A 15,049-nucleotide genomic window follows, 5' to 3' on the forward strand; every position below is an offset into this window, starting at 1 on the left:
TCGGTTCATAAAACAAATGGTATGTTGTTTTGGCATGCGTTGGCAAAAAACGGCACATTGGAAATTTTGTATTTTAGCAGTTTTGATCTTTGCTGGCTGCGATGAGGTGGCGACTTGTCCAGGGTGAACCCTGCCTTCCGCCCCAATGCAGCTGAGATAGGCTCCAGCACAACCCCGCAACCCCGAAAGGGACAAGCGGTAGAAAATGGATGGATGGATGGTCTTTGCAGGATAACATATGTGAACTAATTTGACTGTGACCTCTCTCACTTTGTTTTTGAGTAAATATTTTTTTGGTAAGTCTAAGTTATTCCAGTAAAACAGGCCATTCATTTCAATTGTGATAAATGACGTCACTGTGATTTTTACTTAGCTTTAGTAGTGGATGCATGTCACCATCCTGCAATGAAACAGTGTCCACCGCTACGGGGATGCAACAATGTCTCCCTCTCGGTGTGTTAATAAGTGAGGCATACAAAAATAGCCTGCAATGACAAAAACGCGGTTTTCCTTTTGTGTCAATTGAGACGGGCGCTCAGCACCAATGGGCGCCGGAGGAGGGGGCATAAACTAATGAGGGACTACCGACCGTGACCTTGACAACACGCTATAAAGGAGGGTACTTCTTGCCCTGCTGTTAAATCCTCGTCAGCGGACAACTTTTGCGCATTTCTTTTGGTAGGTTTCTGGTTTTACGCACGGCTCGTCCGCTCTTTAACGCACCGTGCTTACCTATTTTATTCCTCTTTCCTGATTCTATTCTAGTGATTGTACATTTCTCTTCGTCTCACGCTGTTGTTGCGTAACGGCTGTGCGTTATTGGCACAGTTTGGGTTACTTTTACGCGCATGCGTTTTACGTCAAAAAATGAGAGAAAATGAGGGTGATGACATCCTAACATGATTTATTGCATTCCCATCGAAGCTCTCCCGCCATCTGTGAGGAGTGAGGAGTCGGAGCCATGTCTCGTTTTGACAGGAAGGAGTTCGGTGAAGCGGCGCCGTTTTTACGCAAATCCGACTTGGAGCAACTGACGGTGCAAACAGTCAGCTTTGACGGTAGGCCTCCTTTGACATCATAATCTTGTGTGGCACATTTGGAAATATTCTCAAATTAATTCCCTTTTCAAGAAAAAAATTCAACATTAATAAATCTATTTTTTTTTTAAAGTTATTTAATTAAGCAACTCAATGAAAGAAGAATAATTTATGTTATGCAGTAATTATTATTCAACCAAAGTAGTATTTTTTTTTTAATCAAGACACACGTTTGTTATATTAAGTAATTATGTTATTTTTCATTTTCACCTCATTGTGCCTTTAATTGGTTCCTACATGTTGTTTCCGTATACCTGAATACAGGACGGACCTACTGGTTGAACCAAAGAGTCTTGCGTTGTTGCGCTTCTAGCAAATATGAAATTAAACTACCTAAAAGTAACTAAAATAATACTTTCAAAGTAACTCAACTGTAACCCACAGTCTCCGAGAATGGGGAGAAACAAAATATTGAGGTTACACTTCCCATTTTGTTTTTTATACGACGATTTACAGGTGAGTGCAAAGATTGGTAGCTCAAATGAAATACATTATTGCATATACACATTATATACTTAATTTGCATTATAATCACAGTACAAATTGTGGTGCAGTACGGTTGTTGCAATTAATCCCAATGCTAACTTGAACATTAGATATTTACATGTAAATGGATTTGAATGCAGGTGCATCCATCTATTTTCCATACCGTTTTCTTCATTAGGGTTACAGGTGAGCTGGAGCCTATCCCAGTTAATATATACCTGGCTTTGCTGCGAGTCAATCACGGCACATTTATATAAACAAGCATTCACAAATAGACAATTTAGAGCAGGGGTGTCAAACTCAAATACAGAGTGGGCCAAAATTTCAAACCAAGGTTGAACAAAGTAACCTTTTAATAGGGACCCAAACAAGTTTTGCATTGAATATTGAACAAACAAGGCTTATATAACTTTATAGTGACATGCAAAATCGAGTTTCAAATAATAATAATAATAATTCAAAAATATCAATAGCATATCAAATACAATTGAAATAAAAATGTAATGCCTCTTTTCTATTTGCAGCCTTCTGAGTTTAATATCAAAATAAACTTTTTCCACAGGCCAATAATAAATGTGAAAATAAAATAACAATAATGAATGAATCAAACATTCAAGCCTTGAAGTAGCAAGAGAAAGTAGGTTGGTGGTATATTGTAGCGTCCCGGAAGAGTTAGTGCTGCAAGGGGTTCTGGGTATTTGTTCTGTTGTGTTTATGTTGTGTTACGGTGCGGATGTTCTCCCGAAATGTGTTTTGTCATTCTTGTTTGGTGTGGTTTCACAGTGTGGCGCATATTTGTAACAGTGTTAAAGTTGTTTAAAAAGGCCATCCTCAGTGTGACCTGTATGGATGTTGATCAAGTATGCTTGCATTTACTTATGTGTGTGTAGAAGCCGCATATATCATGTGACAGGGGCCGAGAGGCTGTTTGTATGGAGGAAAAGCAGACGTGACGACGGGTTGTGGAGGACGCTAAAGGCAGTGCCTTTAAGGCACGCCCCCAATATTGTTGTCCGGTTGGAAATGGGGAGAAATTCGGGAGAATGGTTGCCCCGGGAAACTTTCGAGAGGGGCACTGAAAATTGGGAGGGTTGGCAAGTATGAGTATTAGCGGTGGATGCGGTGTTACAGCGGCACCGCCGCTGTATAATACCGGCGGGCCAACTCTAATGTTAATTTGATATTGCCTCAAGGGCCAAATGAAATTACACGGCGGGCCAGAGTTTCACACCAATGATTTAGAGTCTCTAATTGAAATGACATGCTTGATTTGGAGCTACAGGAGGAGGAAACTCACGGAGAACATGCCAACTCTTGATCATTTATATGCACTGTGTATAAGTATATTTTTTCACTCCTGTGTTATAGGTAAGAAGCGAGCGTGGATCCCTGATGAGAAAGAGGCGTACATTGAAATCGAGATCAAGGAGACAACTGGGGACAATGTCGTCGTCCAGACCAAAGATGGGAAGGTATAATGCACGAAACAATCGTTCCTCAAGAGCTTCATCCCATCCCATAATGTCCTCCTCGTGCTTGCACAGACTCGAACCGTGAAAGATGGAGACATTCAGCAGATGAACCCACCCAAGTATGATATGTTAGAAGACATGGCAATGTTGACGCATCTCAACGAGGCCTCTGTCCTCTTCAACCTGCGCAGACGCTACTCCGCCTGGATGATCTATGTGAGTATAGACTGACCTCAACTGTGGCCTTTTTTATTGACCTTTTAGAGCTTTGGTTAGAGTTCATTAACTGTTATCTGACCTGGGGTGTACCTCAGACATACTCGGGTCTCTTCTGTGTCACTGTGAACCCATACAAATGGCTGCCAGTCTACACGGCGCCCGTGGTCGCCGCCTACAAAGGCAAACGCCGCTCTGAGGCGCCGCCACACATCTATTCCATCGCAGATAATGCCTACAATGACATGCTGCGTAGTGAGTGCTCACACACACATACAACATAATTTAAAACCAACATGCATATTAATGAGACAAACTTGTCTCTTTTTCAGATCGGGAGAACCAGTCCATGCTAATCACGTACGTATCTATCTGTAGTTCTATGAACATGCATCTCACACAATTTGTGAAACAAAGTGACATTTTTGATGGTTCAAACAATAACTGGCAATTCATAAGGTTATTTTTCCTTTTTGACTTTTGCAAAAAGTACTTTTTTGATCTCCTTTTGCTATAGTTCTCTGCCCTCTTTTCACCTGTTATTTTTCACACTCCTAGCGGAGAATCCGGTGCTGGCAAAACTGTCAACACGAAACGTGTCATTCAGTATTTTGCCATTGTGGCAGCTCTTGGGGAAGCATCTGCTAAAAAAGCAGTAAGGCCAGCCTGGCAACGTATATTTTTGTTTTTCTCCTCCCTTTTTCAGTCCTTTTTATTTGGATTTTTTTGGCTGTATTTTCTTTTTCTTTTTTTTTCTTTTTTTTACACCAGGAATCTTTTATTGTATTCCCATACATACCTGATTATTAAATTCATGTCTTCACCCTCATATGCTGTGCAGCCCCTTTTGACATGCTTTTTTATTGAATTTTTAAACATTTTTCTCCCCTCTCTTTTTTGTTTTGCTCCAGAAATTTTCTAATATTTTTCTTATCATTCAAAAAAAAAAGTTTAACCAATTTTCACCCACACTTCATCATGTAAAACAAGGATCCCATTGTTTTTTGGGTTTTTTAACCAACGCTTTAACAACCAGTTCCTAATTTTTCGGTCGCTCATGCTGTTTGTTTCCTGTGGTGAAAGCATCTTTAATATGATGTCCCTCTCTCACTCTTTTAAATTTTTCTCCTTGCAACAGGCTCCTGCCACCAAGACGGGGGTGAGTGACAGCGGTTCGACGTATTTTTAAAAGCGCTAAGCAGTATGTTGTGCATCAGACTGCCTTTACATTTTTGTTTTCTTTCAGGGGACCTTGGAAGATCAGATCATTGAGGCCAACCCTGCTATGGAAGCGTTTGGTAATGCCAAAACATTGAGGAATGACAACTCATCCCGTTTTGTGAGTACTTTATAAATACCTTACTTTTACTCAAGGGAAATTATTTTATAATTGATTGATATCTTCACAACTTTTGTTTCAATATTTTGCTTTCCGCTAAAAACTGCTCTTTTTCCTGTAGGGAAAGTTTATCAGGATACACTTTGGTCCCACGGGCAAACTGGCTTCTGCTGACATTGATATATGTGAGTTATTTTTTCTTTTTTTCCTTTTTAATACTTCCTCTTTTATTCTTCCCTTTTCTAGTGAATGTGTACTTGTACTGATAGTATCCATCCATCCATTTGTTAATGAATTGTCTAAGATGTCCCCATATAATTTTTACATGAACCAAAACTCTAAAAGTGCACTCTACAATATGATTCAGAAGCTGTAAAGCATAATAAACTAAGAAACCTTCGTGCTTTAACCACAACTTTCAACATTTGCATTTGACAATTAGAAAAACACTGAAATAGTACAGACTTATGTTAAGCCCTATCTACTAGGGGTACTGAAAACATCGATTCACATCTGAATCATTATTTTTATTAATTTCGATTTAAAATTTTAAATTTTCAAAAATCGATTTAAAATATTTTGTTTTTTGTTTTTTTGGGGTGGGAATTATAATATTATTTTTCAACATGTTTTTGATTAAAAACAAACAACTGTTATTGATATTATTAATATTATTGGTACTGTTGCTTTTATAGATTGTTGGTTTTCCTTTTCTTAGTATTGTATTTATTAAGTATTGTATTTGTAGGTCTTCTCAATTGCTTTCCAAATTTTTATTATTTCCTAAGAATTGTAAAGCTGGGAATTGGTTTGGAGTTGTGGTTGCTCTATTTTCTATTAGTCGACTGATTAACATTCTGGGATTTTTGTTGAAAAAAATGTAAAACTAGATTTGTAAAGAATAGTTTTTTAGGCCAACACTGCGCATATATGTCGTACGTCTGCAGCCAAAAGGAGCTTTTGTAAAATGGAACCTGTTTTAAAAAGCCTTTATTATAATTTATATACCAAATACATTTAGAAAATCGTGTTGTATCAAAAATCTAATCGTTACCCCAAGAATCAGTATCAAATCAAGTCGTGACATGCTCAAAGATTTTCACCGCTCCTATCTACCAATAGTAAATAATCCTTTATCAAATCTTGAATCCTGACAGTGAATTATGTTGCTAAATAATAGACAAACAAACAAACCCCAGCAAATTGACGAATAACTTTACATGTCCTTGAATGTTTTTTAGTCTTTCACTACCAAAGAGGCTTCAAGACGATTCACTCTTTACATCAGCCGTTTGTTCTGTAGGGGAATAAAATTCACAGAGGGAACCCTCTTCTCAGTCATCCACTCTCTTTGTCTCTGTGGCCAGAGGTGGGGCCGCTAGCGTACACACCCTCACACAGAAGTTTCGCCTTATATTGTAAAGTTGAATCAAAACCCGCCCATAGCTTTTTGAGTTATGTTGCTAACTAACTGACAGACAGACAAACCCCGACAATTGCATGTACTTTCTGGCAGAGGTAAAATACGGAAAATTTTCTTGGAAAATAAGGGAAAAATCCACAGATTCAACTTCACATTGCTAATGTTGATACATTTACTGTATGTGCTGCATAATTTCCCTTGCAGATATTGTACTGAAGCAGTGATACTGTCAGGTGATGTCGCTCGCACTACAGGAGAAGACAGAGTTAAAATATGGGAAATTTACGATATTTAATCGGAGTAAAGGGCAAAATATGGTAGTTTTTTTGGGAGGGTTGACAGATATGGTTTTCAGACACCAAGACAGCATCCATCAATTAAATTAATTTAGATGGCGCTAGCTTCAGGTGTAACACACCTTACTTGTCAGACAGAGACAACTGCTTTTCACACAAATAGCCCCATTAAACTGGTTGTGATCTATATATTTTTGTGAAATGTCAATAAGTTAGAGCGGGGGTGTCAAAAGCGCGGAGCGTGTGCCATTTTTGGCACATAGCTTAGTTTTTATCGGCCCTTGGCATATTATAAAAATAGGATTAACTACCGTATTTTTCTGACTATAAATCGCAGTTTTTTTCATAGTTTGGCCGGGGGTGCGACTTATACTCAGGAGCGACTTATGTGTGAAATTATTAACACATTACCGTAAAATATCAAATAATATTACTTAGCTAATTCACGTAAGAGACTAGACGTATAAGATTTCATGGGATTTAGCGATTAGGAGTGACAGATTGTTTGGTAAACGTATAGCATGTTCTATACGTTATAGTTATTTGAATGACTCTTACCATAATATGTTACGTTAACATACCAGGCACGTTCTCAGTTGGTTATTTATGCGTCATATAACGTACACTTATTCAGCCTGTTGTTCACTATTCTTTATTTATTTTAAATTGCCTTTCAAATGTTTATTCTTGGTGTTGGGTTTTATCAAATACATTTCCCCAAAAAATGCGACTTGTACTCCAGTGCGACTTATATGTTTTTTTCCTTCTTTATTATGCATTTTCGGCCGGTGCGACTTATAATCTGAAAAATTTGGTTATTTTTCATGAGATACATTATTAGATGCTTTGTCGCGTATAACACAAAGATAACATGGGGAGGTTTTGTTGTGATAGCATAGGATATATTGACCTATATTAGATTGGTTTGTAGCATCTTTAATGTTTAAAATATATCAAAGTGGCCACTGAATCTTTCGTTGGAAAAGGTTTGGACACTCCTAAGTTGTGTTGATAGTATTTCAGATCTTAATAGTTCAAAAGAGACCCCTTCAACCTTGTGGTCGCCAAGCAAAGTCCTTGACATTTACATTGTAACTCAATGCCTTGGATCTGTTTTATTGTCTCACAGTGCTACTCTCTGCTCCTCAGATCTTCTGGAAAAATCCAGAGTTATTTTCCAGCAGCCATGCGAGAGGAGCTACCATATCTACTACCAGATCATGTCTCAGAAGAAACCAGAACTTTTAGGTGGGTCCTTCATTGTTAGCTTTCATAACTCTGGAGTACATGACTAGAAATATGATATTTTTTGTTGTAGATATGCTGCTGGTGTCTTCCAACCCGTACGACTATCACGTCTGCTCCCAGGGGGTGACCACTGTGGAGAACCTGAATGATGGAGATGAGCTGATGGCCACCGATGTAAGAGATTAAATGTTCTCATATTCTATGTTGGGCTACATCAGAAAACAATATGTGGGCCTCTACGCAGCACGCCATGGACATCCTGGGTTTCAGTCTTGACGAAAAGTATGGCTGCTATAAAATAGTCGGGGCCATAATGCACTTCGGCAACATGAAGTTCAAGCAAAAGCAGCGCGAGGAGCAGGCGGATGCCGACGGCACTGAAAGTAAACCTCCCACTGTGGGCACAAAAATTAAACAAAGGGTGTGATTAATTTTTGCTTTTGTTGGGGACAAGGTACGGACAAGGCCTCGTACCTGATGGGAGTCAGTTCAGCTGACCTCATCAAAGGCCTCCTCCACCCAAGGGTGAAAGTGGGCAATGAGTATGTGGTGAAGGGACAGAATGTTGAACAGGTGAGGACACACACACACACACACACACACACACACACACACACACACACACACACACACACACACACACACACAGTAGAGTACAACAGACAGCAGCACGAGTGTGGAGATGAATGATCATAATCCTCACTCCATCAATACAGCCACTGGTCTCTTAGCAACTGATGCTAAATGTGTGAATGACAGCTGCACTTCTTTGAAATGTGTGTGTGTGTTGTAGGTTAACTACGCTGTGGGTGCTCTGGCCAAAGCCACATATGACCGCATGTTCAAATGGCTGGTGGGAAGGATCAACAAGACCTTGTACACCTCGCTGCCTCGCCAGTTCTTCATAGGAGTTCTGGACATCGCTGGCTTTGAAATCTTTGAAGTAAGTTGAGTAGTTTAAACGAATGCGCACTTACATATGTTGATTATAGCTGAAAATCATCAGGGGCCTCATGTATTAAGAGTTGCTAGGATTTCCTACTAAAAACTGGCGCACGTTCAAATCCAGCGTACGCAAGTAAAAATTTGGCTGTATCAATGTGTGTGCACGCACTAATACAGACTTGGGCAAATTAAGGCCCTGGGGCCGCATGTGGCCCGTTAAGCTTTTCAATCTGGCCCGCCAGACATTCCCAAGTACGGTATTTTTTCTAGATCCTTAAGATGGAAAGTGTAGCTGCCATTATGATGTGCAGTGATGTTTTCTAATGACCGTAAGTCTTGAACTACACATATATCAATGGTCGAAATCTGAACTTTTGCATGATATACTAGTTACTATGGTAATATAAGTGACGAGGCACCAAGCAGTGTGGGTGGGGAGTGTTTCCACCGAGTGTTTCCAGAGCGGCCAGTCTGAAATGCGAGTGTCAGGGACAGACGCGGAAGGAGATTTTTACAACAAAGTTCTGAAGCTTAGTGACCCTTTGCGTTCATATTTCGCTGTGTTTGTTGCATTTTTGTTGCGTTTTGCTAGATTGTAAAATATGTCGATCGAGAGGGTGAGTGACGTTCATATGTTGTCAATATTCAGTGTTTTATCGTTCATAGTTAATAGTGTAAATCCCACATTCTTTATTTTCATGTACATTCTGGGTGTCTCATTCAGTAAAAAAATGTAAAATTCCATTCCGTTTTCTAAGGCGGTCTGTCATAATGTTTTTAGCTTTTATCTATAGATAGATAGATATACCGGCTCCCAGACACATTTTTTTTCTCTAAATTTGGCCCCCTGAGTCAAAATAATTGCCCAGGCCTGCACTAATACATGCACGTTTCTTTGTTGCATCACAATTAATTTATCACAGGTGTTTGTGTGCCCAGGCCACGTCCCCTTATAAATACTTAAATCATTTTGAAATTGTGCCTGAGATCTGCACACTGGCCAATCACAATTCTGTGGGTTGTGCTTCTTTCTCGTGTTTCGAGCAAACAAAAGAGGGTTGAGATTGTGAGCCTGTCGTTGCTGTGGGCTCAGAGTATCGCACAAAGGAACAAATTAGAATAAGTGAGACTACATCAGAAAGAAGGTGGAGAATATGATGGATGTGGCTAAAGCACGCGAGGGGACTGGAGAAAAAGTGGTGCCGCAACCTGTTTGAAAAGATATGTAAAGCTTTAGAAGAGGTGGGTGACTCTGATTACCCCCAATATAAATGTAATTTGTGTAACTAACAAAATTTGTTCTTACAGTAGCCTGCTCACAGCCAGATTAGTTTCATGTGAAAATTATGTAATATTTGGTTTGCAATCTTTAAAATTTAAATATATGAGGCTCTGCATATTTCCATGCTCATTTCACTCTTGATACATCTCATATTTGCCATGAAAAAGGGCGTACGCCAGGTTGTTGTGCATATGCAAGGTCAATACACGAGGTCCCTGGTTCTTTGCGTTTACCTCATTTTCTTGCTTCATTGCAGCTCAACAGCTTCGAGCAGCTGTGCATCAACTTCACCAATGAGAAACTGCAACAGTTCTTCAATCATCACATGTTCATCCTGGAGCAGGAGGAGTACAAAAGGGAGGGCATTGATTGGACCTTCATTGACTTTGGCCTGGACCTCCAAGCATGTATTGATCTCATTGAGAAGGTAAATAAGTCCTATAAGGATTGTAACGCACCTCGTTTCAACTACGATATCCTAACCCTGATGTTGTCTCGGCAGCCTCTTGGCATCATGTCAATCCTGGAAGAGGAGTGCATGTTCCCGAAAGCCACAGACAACAGCTTTAAAGCCAAGATGTACGACAATCACATTGGCAAATCCCCCAATTTCCAAAAGCCACGGCCGGACAAGAAGCGCAAGTACGAGGCTCACTTCGAGCTTGTGCACTATGCAGGAGTGGTAAGAGCCTTCTCGTTTGTTGTAATTATTGTAGGGCTGTCAAATATAATGCATTAAGTCATGTGATTAATCACAATTAATTTTTACATTAATCATATATTCCATCCATTTGTTGACGCTTAATCACAGTTTATTTACGTGATTTGCGGCGTGTGTTGCTATACGGTCAGTGATCAGGTCAATGTATGTAAGAAAGTAATTTGCAACGAATGATCACAATTATTTAAAATTCCAACAGTTTGATTAATCTGATTTTTAAAAACATCTATTTGACCAAATGATAATATAAATACATTTAATAAAGTCAAAATACAAGTAAGGCAACAAGAGAAGTATCCTACACTTCTCTTTTGTAAAGTAAATCTGAACAGCCGATATGGGCATCTACATCTGCTATATGATTTGCCCGAGAAGCTGGGCAGGACATTATAAAAAAAATAAAAAATATCTATTTGACAGCACTAATTAATTGAATAAATCATTTGGTTTTCAAAATTAATGATTTAATGTAGATTAATCCTTCATCATTATTAATGTAATTAATTTATTCTCTGGCAACCATTTCGAGCAGTTTTCCCCACTAGTGTTACTCTTGTGCATGGTGCATATATAAAGAAAAAACCTTTTAATATGAAGTTAAAAATAAATTATATTTAATTGTGATTAATCGAAATTAATGCACACCAACTCTGTGAATAATCTGACAATCGTTTTTAACATCTGATTTGTTTGGTAGGTGCCATACAACATCATTGGCTGGCTAGACAAAAACAAAGATCCACTTAATGAGACGGTGGTGACGGTTTTCCAGAAGTCCGCTAACAAGCTGTTAGCTTCTCTCTATGAGAATTACGTTGGTTCAGATTCAGGTAGACTTTGTGTGACTGAGTTATACAAAGGAGTGTCTTTGGTGATGCGATCAAAGTGATCAATCTGCCAACTTTTGGTCATCAGCTGATCCTAAGCCGGGGACCAAGGAGAAGCGGAGAAAGGCGGCCTCTTTCCAGACTGTGTCCCAGCTTCACAAGGTGTGCTAACAGTTCTAAGTGTGATACTTTGGTCGGAAAGGATGGTGGGCATCAAAGGAGCTAGGGGATGGAGGCAGTTAAGACTTGCAGTGATGTTTAGGGCAATGATCACATGAACATCACTTTAAGTCTGTGCTGGCTCCTCTCACAAAGCATCAATCCAGGAAGTTATGTATTGATTTTTGGGAAAATTATTTAGTTATTATTTTTCATCTAATTTGCAATGTTTCTTTTTCTTTTATTTTTTTTTTAGGAAAATCTAAACAAGCTGATGACTAACTTGCGCAGCACCCAGCCCCACTTTGTGCGCTGCATCATCCCCAATGAGACCAAGACTCCAGGTGTGACGCTCCGCTCACTAAATGAGCTAAACATTTTCTAAACACTTTCTAATCTGTACAGGGATCATGGACGCATTTCTAGTGCTTCACCAGCTCCGCTGCAACGGGGTGTTGGAGGGCATCAGAATCTGCAGAAAGGGCTTTCCCAATCGCATCTTCTACGCTGAGTTTAAGCAGCGGTAAGGACAACAAACACAGGAGCAAATAAATAACCTTTCATAATAAAATAACAATATAAAATTTGGATATACAAAAAAAAAAAGTTTTGTATTTATGAATGTTTTTTTTAATTATTGTTATGTTACCATTTGAAATTTCTTCAAAGGTTTTAAAAATGTTTTAACTGAGGGCAGCATAATGAAAGGGATCCAGAGCCCACTTTGGTATTTTACGTTATGTATACCAACCCACGTAGATACAGTATGCTAAAAAGTTTTATTTAATTGAAGAAGAAAAAATGCATCAGTTTCGTGCAGTAGGTGACAAGGTGAATTATTATAAACGTTTTCCTCCTTAAATTCCAAATTTTTGCTTGTTTTTCTCTTTTTTGCTGTTGTGGGTTTTTTTAATGAAAGAAAAAAAGCCCCATCACAGTTTTGTGCTGTAGATGACAAGGCATGTTGTCATTGTTATGACCATTTTTCTCCATATAATACAACTTTTAAAAATGTTTCTATTTTTAATACCGTTTTTTTATTTTACAAATGTTTTTCTCATAAATTGTGACTTTTTCCCCAGCCTAATTTCTCCAAAATGGCAATGTGTTTTGGTTTTGTATGTTAAGATATATATTTATTTAATAATATGTCAACCTAACGCCTATAAAATAAAAATTCCTCTATATTACGGCTTATTATTCTAAGATTACAACTTTTTCCTCCTAATAGTCGCCCTTATTCAGTGACAGTCCAATTAAAGTATTCAGTTAGGCACTTTGGTGGTCGGCTACAGTGTTTAGTAGTGGGGTCCATTTAGTTAGAAGTTAAGTGGTTTGTCATTGAGTTCATCACTGCTTCGTAGAAAATGCTTTTGTGAAAATGTTAATGATGAACAAGTTGCTTATTTCTACTAATATTTTACCTTAATTGTCATAAAATTATAGAATTTTTTCCATTTTACTGTTATTTTCTATTTTATCTTACTTGTATTTCAGAATGTGTGTCAAGAAAATAAAATAGCCATATACACCTCTGCTGTATATCTTATATTCCCTAAAGTCTAAAATGTCGGCAAGCTAGCTATTAGGGGTATTTTTCCCCTGTCAGTGTTCACCTCGATCGATGAGTACGGTGCCCTTTTAGGGTCAAAAGGCATTTCAGCTTGTTGATCATTGTAAAAATAAACTTGTTGTAAGTTAATGATTTATAATAGGATATAAATTAATGCACTTTTATGCTTTTTATTGTTATTGTTTTCATTGTAAAGGAATATATGTAATGACATTGCCCTTCATTACACTTTCTGGATATCATTATGAATAAAATGGCCTAAATTCTTCCATTACATTCCTGCAGCTATCGTATTCTGAACCCACAAGCCATCCCAGATGATAAGTTTATGGATAGCAGGAAAGGAGCAGAGAAGCTGCTTGGCTCCTTGGATATTGACCATAACCAGTATAGATTTGGACACACAAAGGTAGAAGGCGTAATGTCCAATAAGCTATTAGTTTTGTTCTAATTATTAACACGATAAGAAAAATAAAGGTGTTATTTCCTCGATTATAGGTGTTCTTCAAGGCTGGTCTACTGGGTCAGCTGGAGGAAATGAGGGACGAACGTCTTGCCAAAGTGTTGACGATGCTGCAGGCCGTTGCTCGAGGCAAAATCATGAGGATGCTGCTGAGGAAGATGATGGAAAAGAAGTAAAAATATTGTGCATGTCTTGAGGGAGAGAGAAAAATACCTACCAGCTGTTTCACCGAACAGGCTAAAAAGCAACTGGCTCATCTTGTGATATCTGATAGCTCAGTGTTCACTCCCGTTCGGCATGCAAGGGCAGTGTTGTCGGCGTGTGTGAGGCGTGTGCTTGCCCTTTTACAGTTACCAGGCATGTCTTCTGTTAATAAGGGTCCCAGGCACACATTCTGGTACACCATTCTCTCGCTAAAGCTAACAATGCTGACACTGTCCTCAGAGCCACATGGCGACATGTGTCAAGCGGCAGCTGCTCAGACCCTCCCTAAAAATACAACCCGCTTCTTGGGTGCCCGATGGCCCCCGAGCCCCTTTTGTCCGCAGCGCCTGTGCTTTCAAGTGAGTGCATGGAAGGGATGCGTGGCGGGTGACAGAGGATTAAAGCCTGCCGTCGAACAGAAGGTTTGGGTTGCTAAAAAAACACAGACGCTCACCTTTTGAGGGGCACAGTGTGGAGTCATGTCAATAACCAAACCCCCCTCCTCCGCGTGTGCACACCCACTGAAATTCACCCTCTAAACCCTGACGGAAAAGTCCTTGAGCGCTGGGTTGTGGCTCCATATTTAGGGCTGTGAGAAGCCATCCTGCTGAGACTAAATCAATCCGCTAACCCAGTTGGGGCCGTCGTGAAACATCAAAAGCGGTGTTGGGTGTATCATTTCACATCGTCGTAGCATCCTTCCACGTATGATTACAGCGACTACATCAAAGGCAAGTCCCTAAATAAAGAAATACACAACTCTAGAATTACACTTTTGACGAGCTCATTTAAATGTGATGTCTGGAGGCCATGCGTAACAACTGGCCTTTCTGCTATTTGAAAGTTAAGTACACTAAAAAGGAAATGTTACATACATATTTAGATAATGTTTTAAAAATGTGGCATGGTACCAGTGCATGTAAACATTTTGAGTAATATTATATTGATAGTCCAGTAGATTATTATTATTATTAGATTATTTTGAATAGTATTAAATTTATAGTATTAGAGGATGTAAAGTAAAATCTGTAATATGATTGGTAATCCCAGTAATCAATAATAAATTGATGGTACTAGTGGATGTTAAAATTTTAATAAACATAATATTTCACAAGTAAGGCTGTCAAATGACTAAACATTTTTAATCAGAGACAGTTTACATATCAATTCATCATGATTAATCATCTTTTTAGCAATGTCTGAAAAATTTACATTTTCACTATATGTTTATTAGTTGTTCCAAATAAAATTTTAATCACACTAAAACATTAATTTATCTCCTCTTATACCCCGGATTC

At 38.7% G+C, this 15,049-nt stretch overlaps 1 protein-coding gene across 2 annotated transcripts in view; it reads left to right on the forward strand.

The window, feature by feature from the left end:
- Positions 1-653: 653 nt before the first annotated feature.
- Positions 654-15,049, forward strand: part of myh7ba (myosin, heavy chain 7B, cardiac muscle, beta a) — a 31,976-nt gene continuing 17,580 nt past the window's right edge. Inside the window, exons 1-23 of one of the 2 annotated variants that reach the window (XM_062046459.1) lie at positions 654-678; positions 925-1,058; positions 2,952-3,055; positions 3,128-3,271; positions 3,370-3,526; positions 3,604-3,631; positions 3,830-3,926; positions 4,410-4,430; positions 4,518-4,610; positions 4,732-4,795; positions 7,479-7,577; positions 7,648-7,751; positions 7,822-7,960; positions 8,032-8,150; positions 8,371-8,520; positions 10,061-10,231; positions 10,307-10,486; positions 11,223-11,355; positions 11,441-11,514; positions 11,768-11,855; positions 11,917-12,034; positions 13,370-13,493; positions 13,583-13,719. In XM_062046459.1, coding sequence (XP_061902443.1) covers positions 962-1,058; positions 2,952-3,055; positions 3,128-3,271; positions 3,370-3,526; positions 3,604-3,631; positions 3,830-3,926; positions 4,410-4,430; positions 4,518-4,610; positions 4,732-4,795; positions 7,479-7,577; positions 7,648-7,751; positions 7,822-7,960; positions 8,032-8,150; positions 8,371-8,520; positions 10,061-10,231; positions 10,307-10,486; positions 11,223-11,355; positions 11,441-11,514; positions 11,768-11,855; positions 11,917-12,034; positions 13,370-13,493; positions 13,583-13,719 — 2,441 coding nt within the window. In that variant the 5' untranslated portion in view covers positions 654-678; positions 925-961. Of the gene's footprint in view, positions 679-924; positions 1,059-2,951; positions 3,056-3,127; positions 3,272-3,369; positions 3,527-3,603; positions 3,632-3,829; positions 3,927-4,409; positions 4,431-4,517; positions 4,611-4,731; positions 4,796-7,478; positions 7,578-7,647; positions 7,752-7,821; positions 7,961-8,031; positions 8,151-8,370; positions 8,521-10,060; positions 10,232-10,306; positions 10,487-11,222; positions 11,356-11,440; positions 11,515-11,767; positions 11,856-11,916; positions 12,035-13,369; positions 13,494-13,582; positions 13,720-15,049 lie in introns of those variants that run through there. The other variant, XM_062046451.1, reaches the window with a different exon arrangement.

The sequence above is a fragment of the Entelurus aequoreus genome, linkage group LG01 (genome assembly GCF_033978785.1).
Source record: "Entelurus aequoreus isolate RoL-2023_Sb linkage group LG01, RoL_Eaeq_v1.1, whole genome shotgun sequence".
NCBI lineage: Eukaryota > Metazoa > Chordata > Actinopteri > Syngnathiformes > Syngnathidae > Entelurus > Entelurus aequoreus.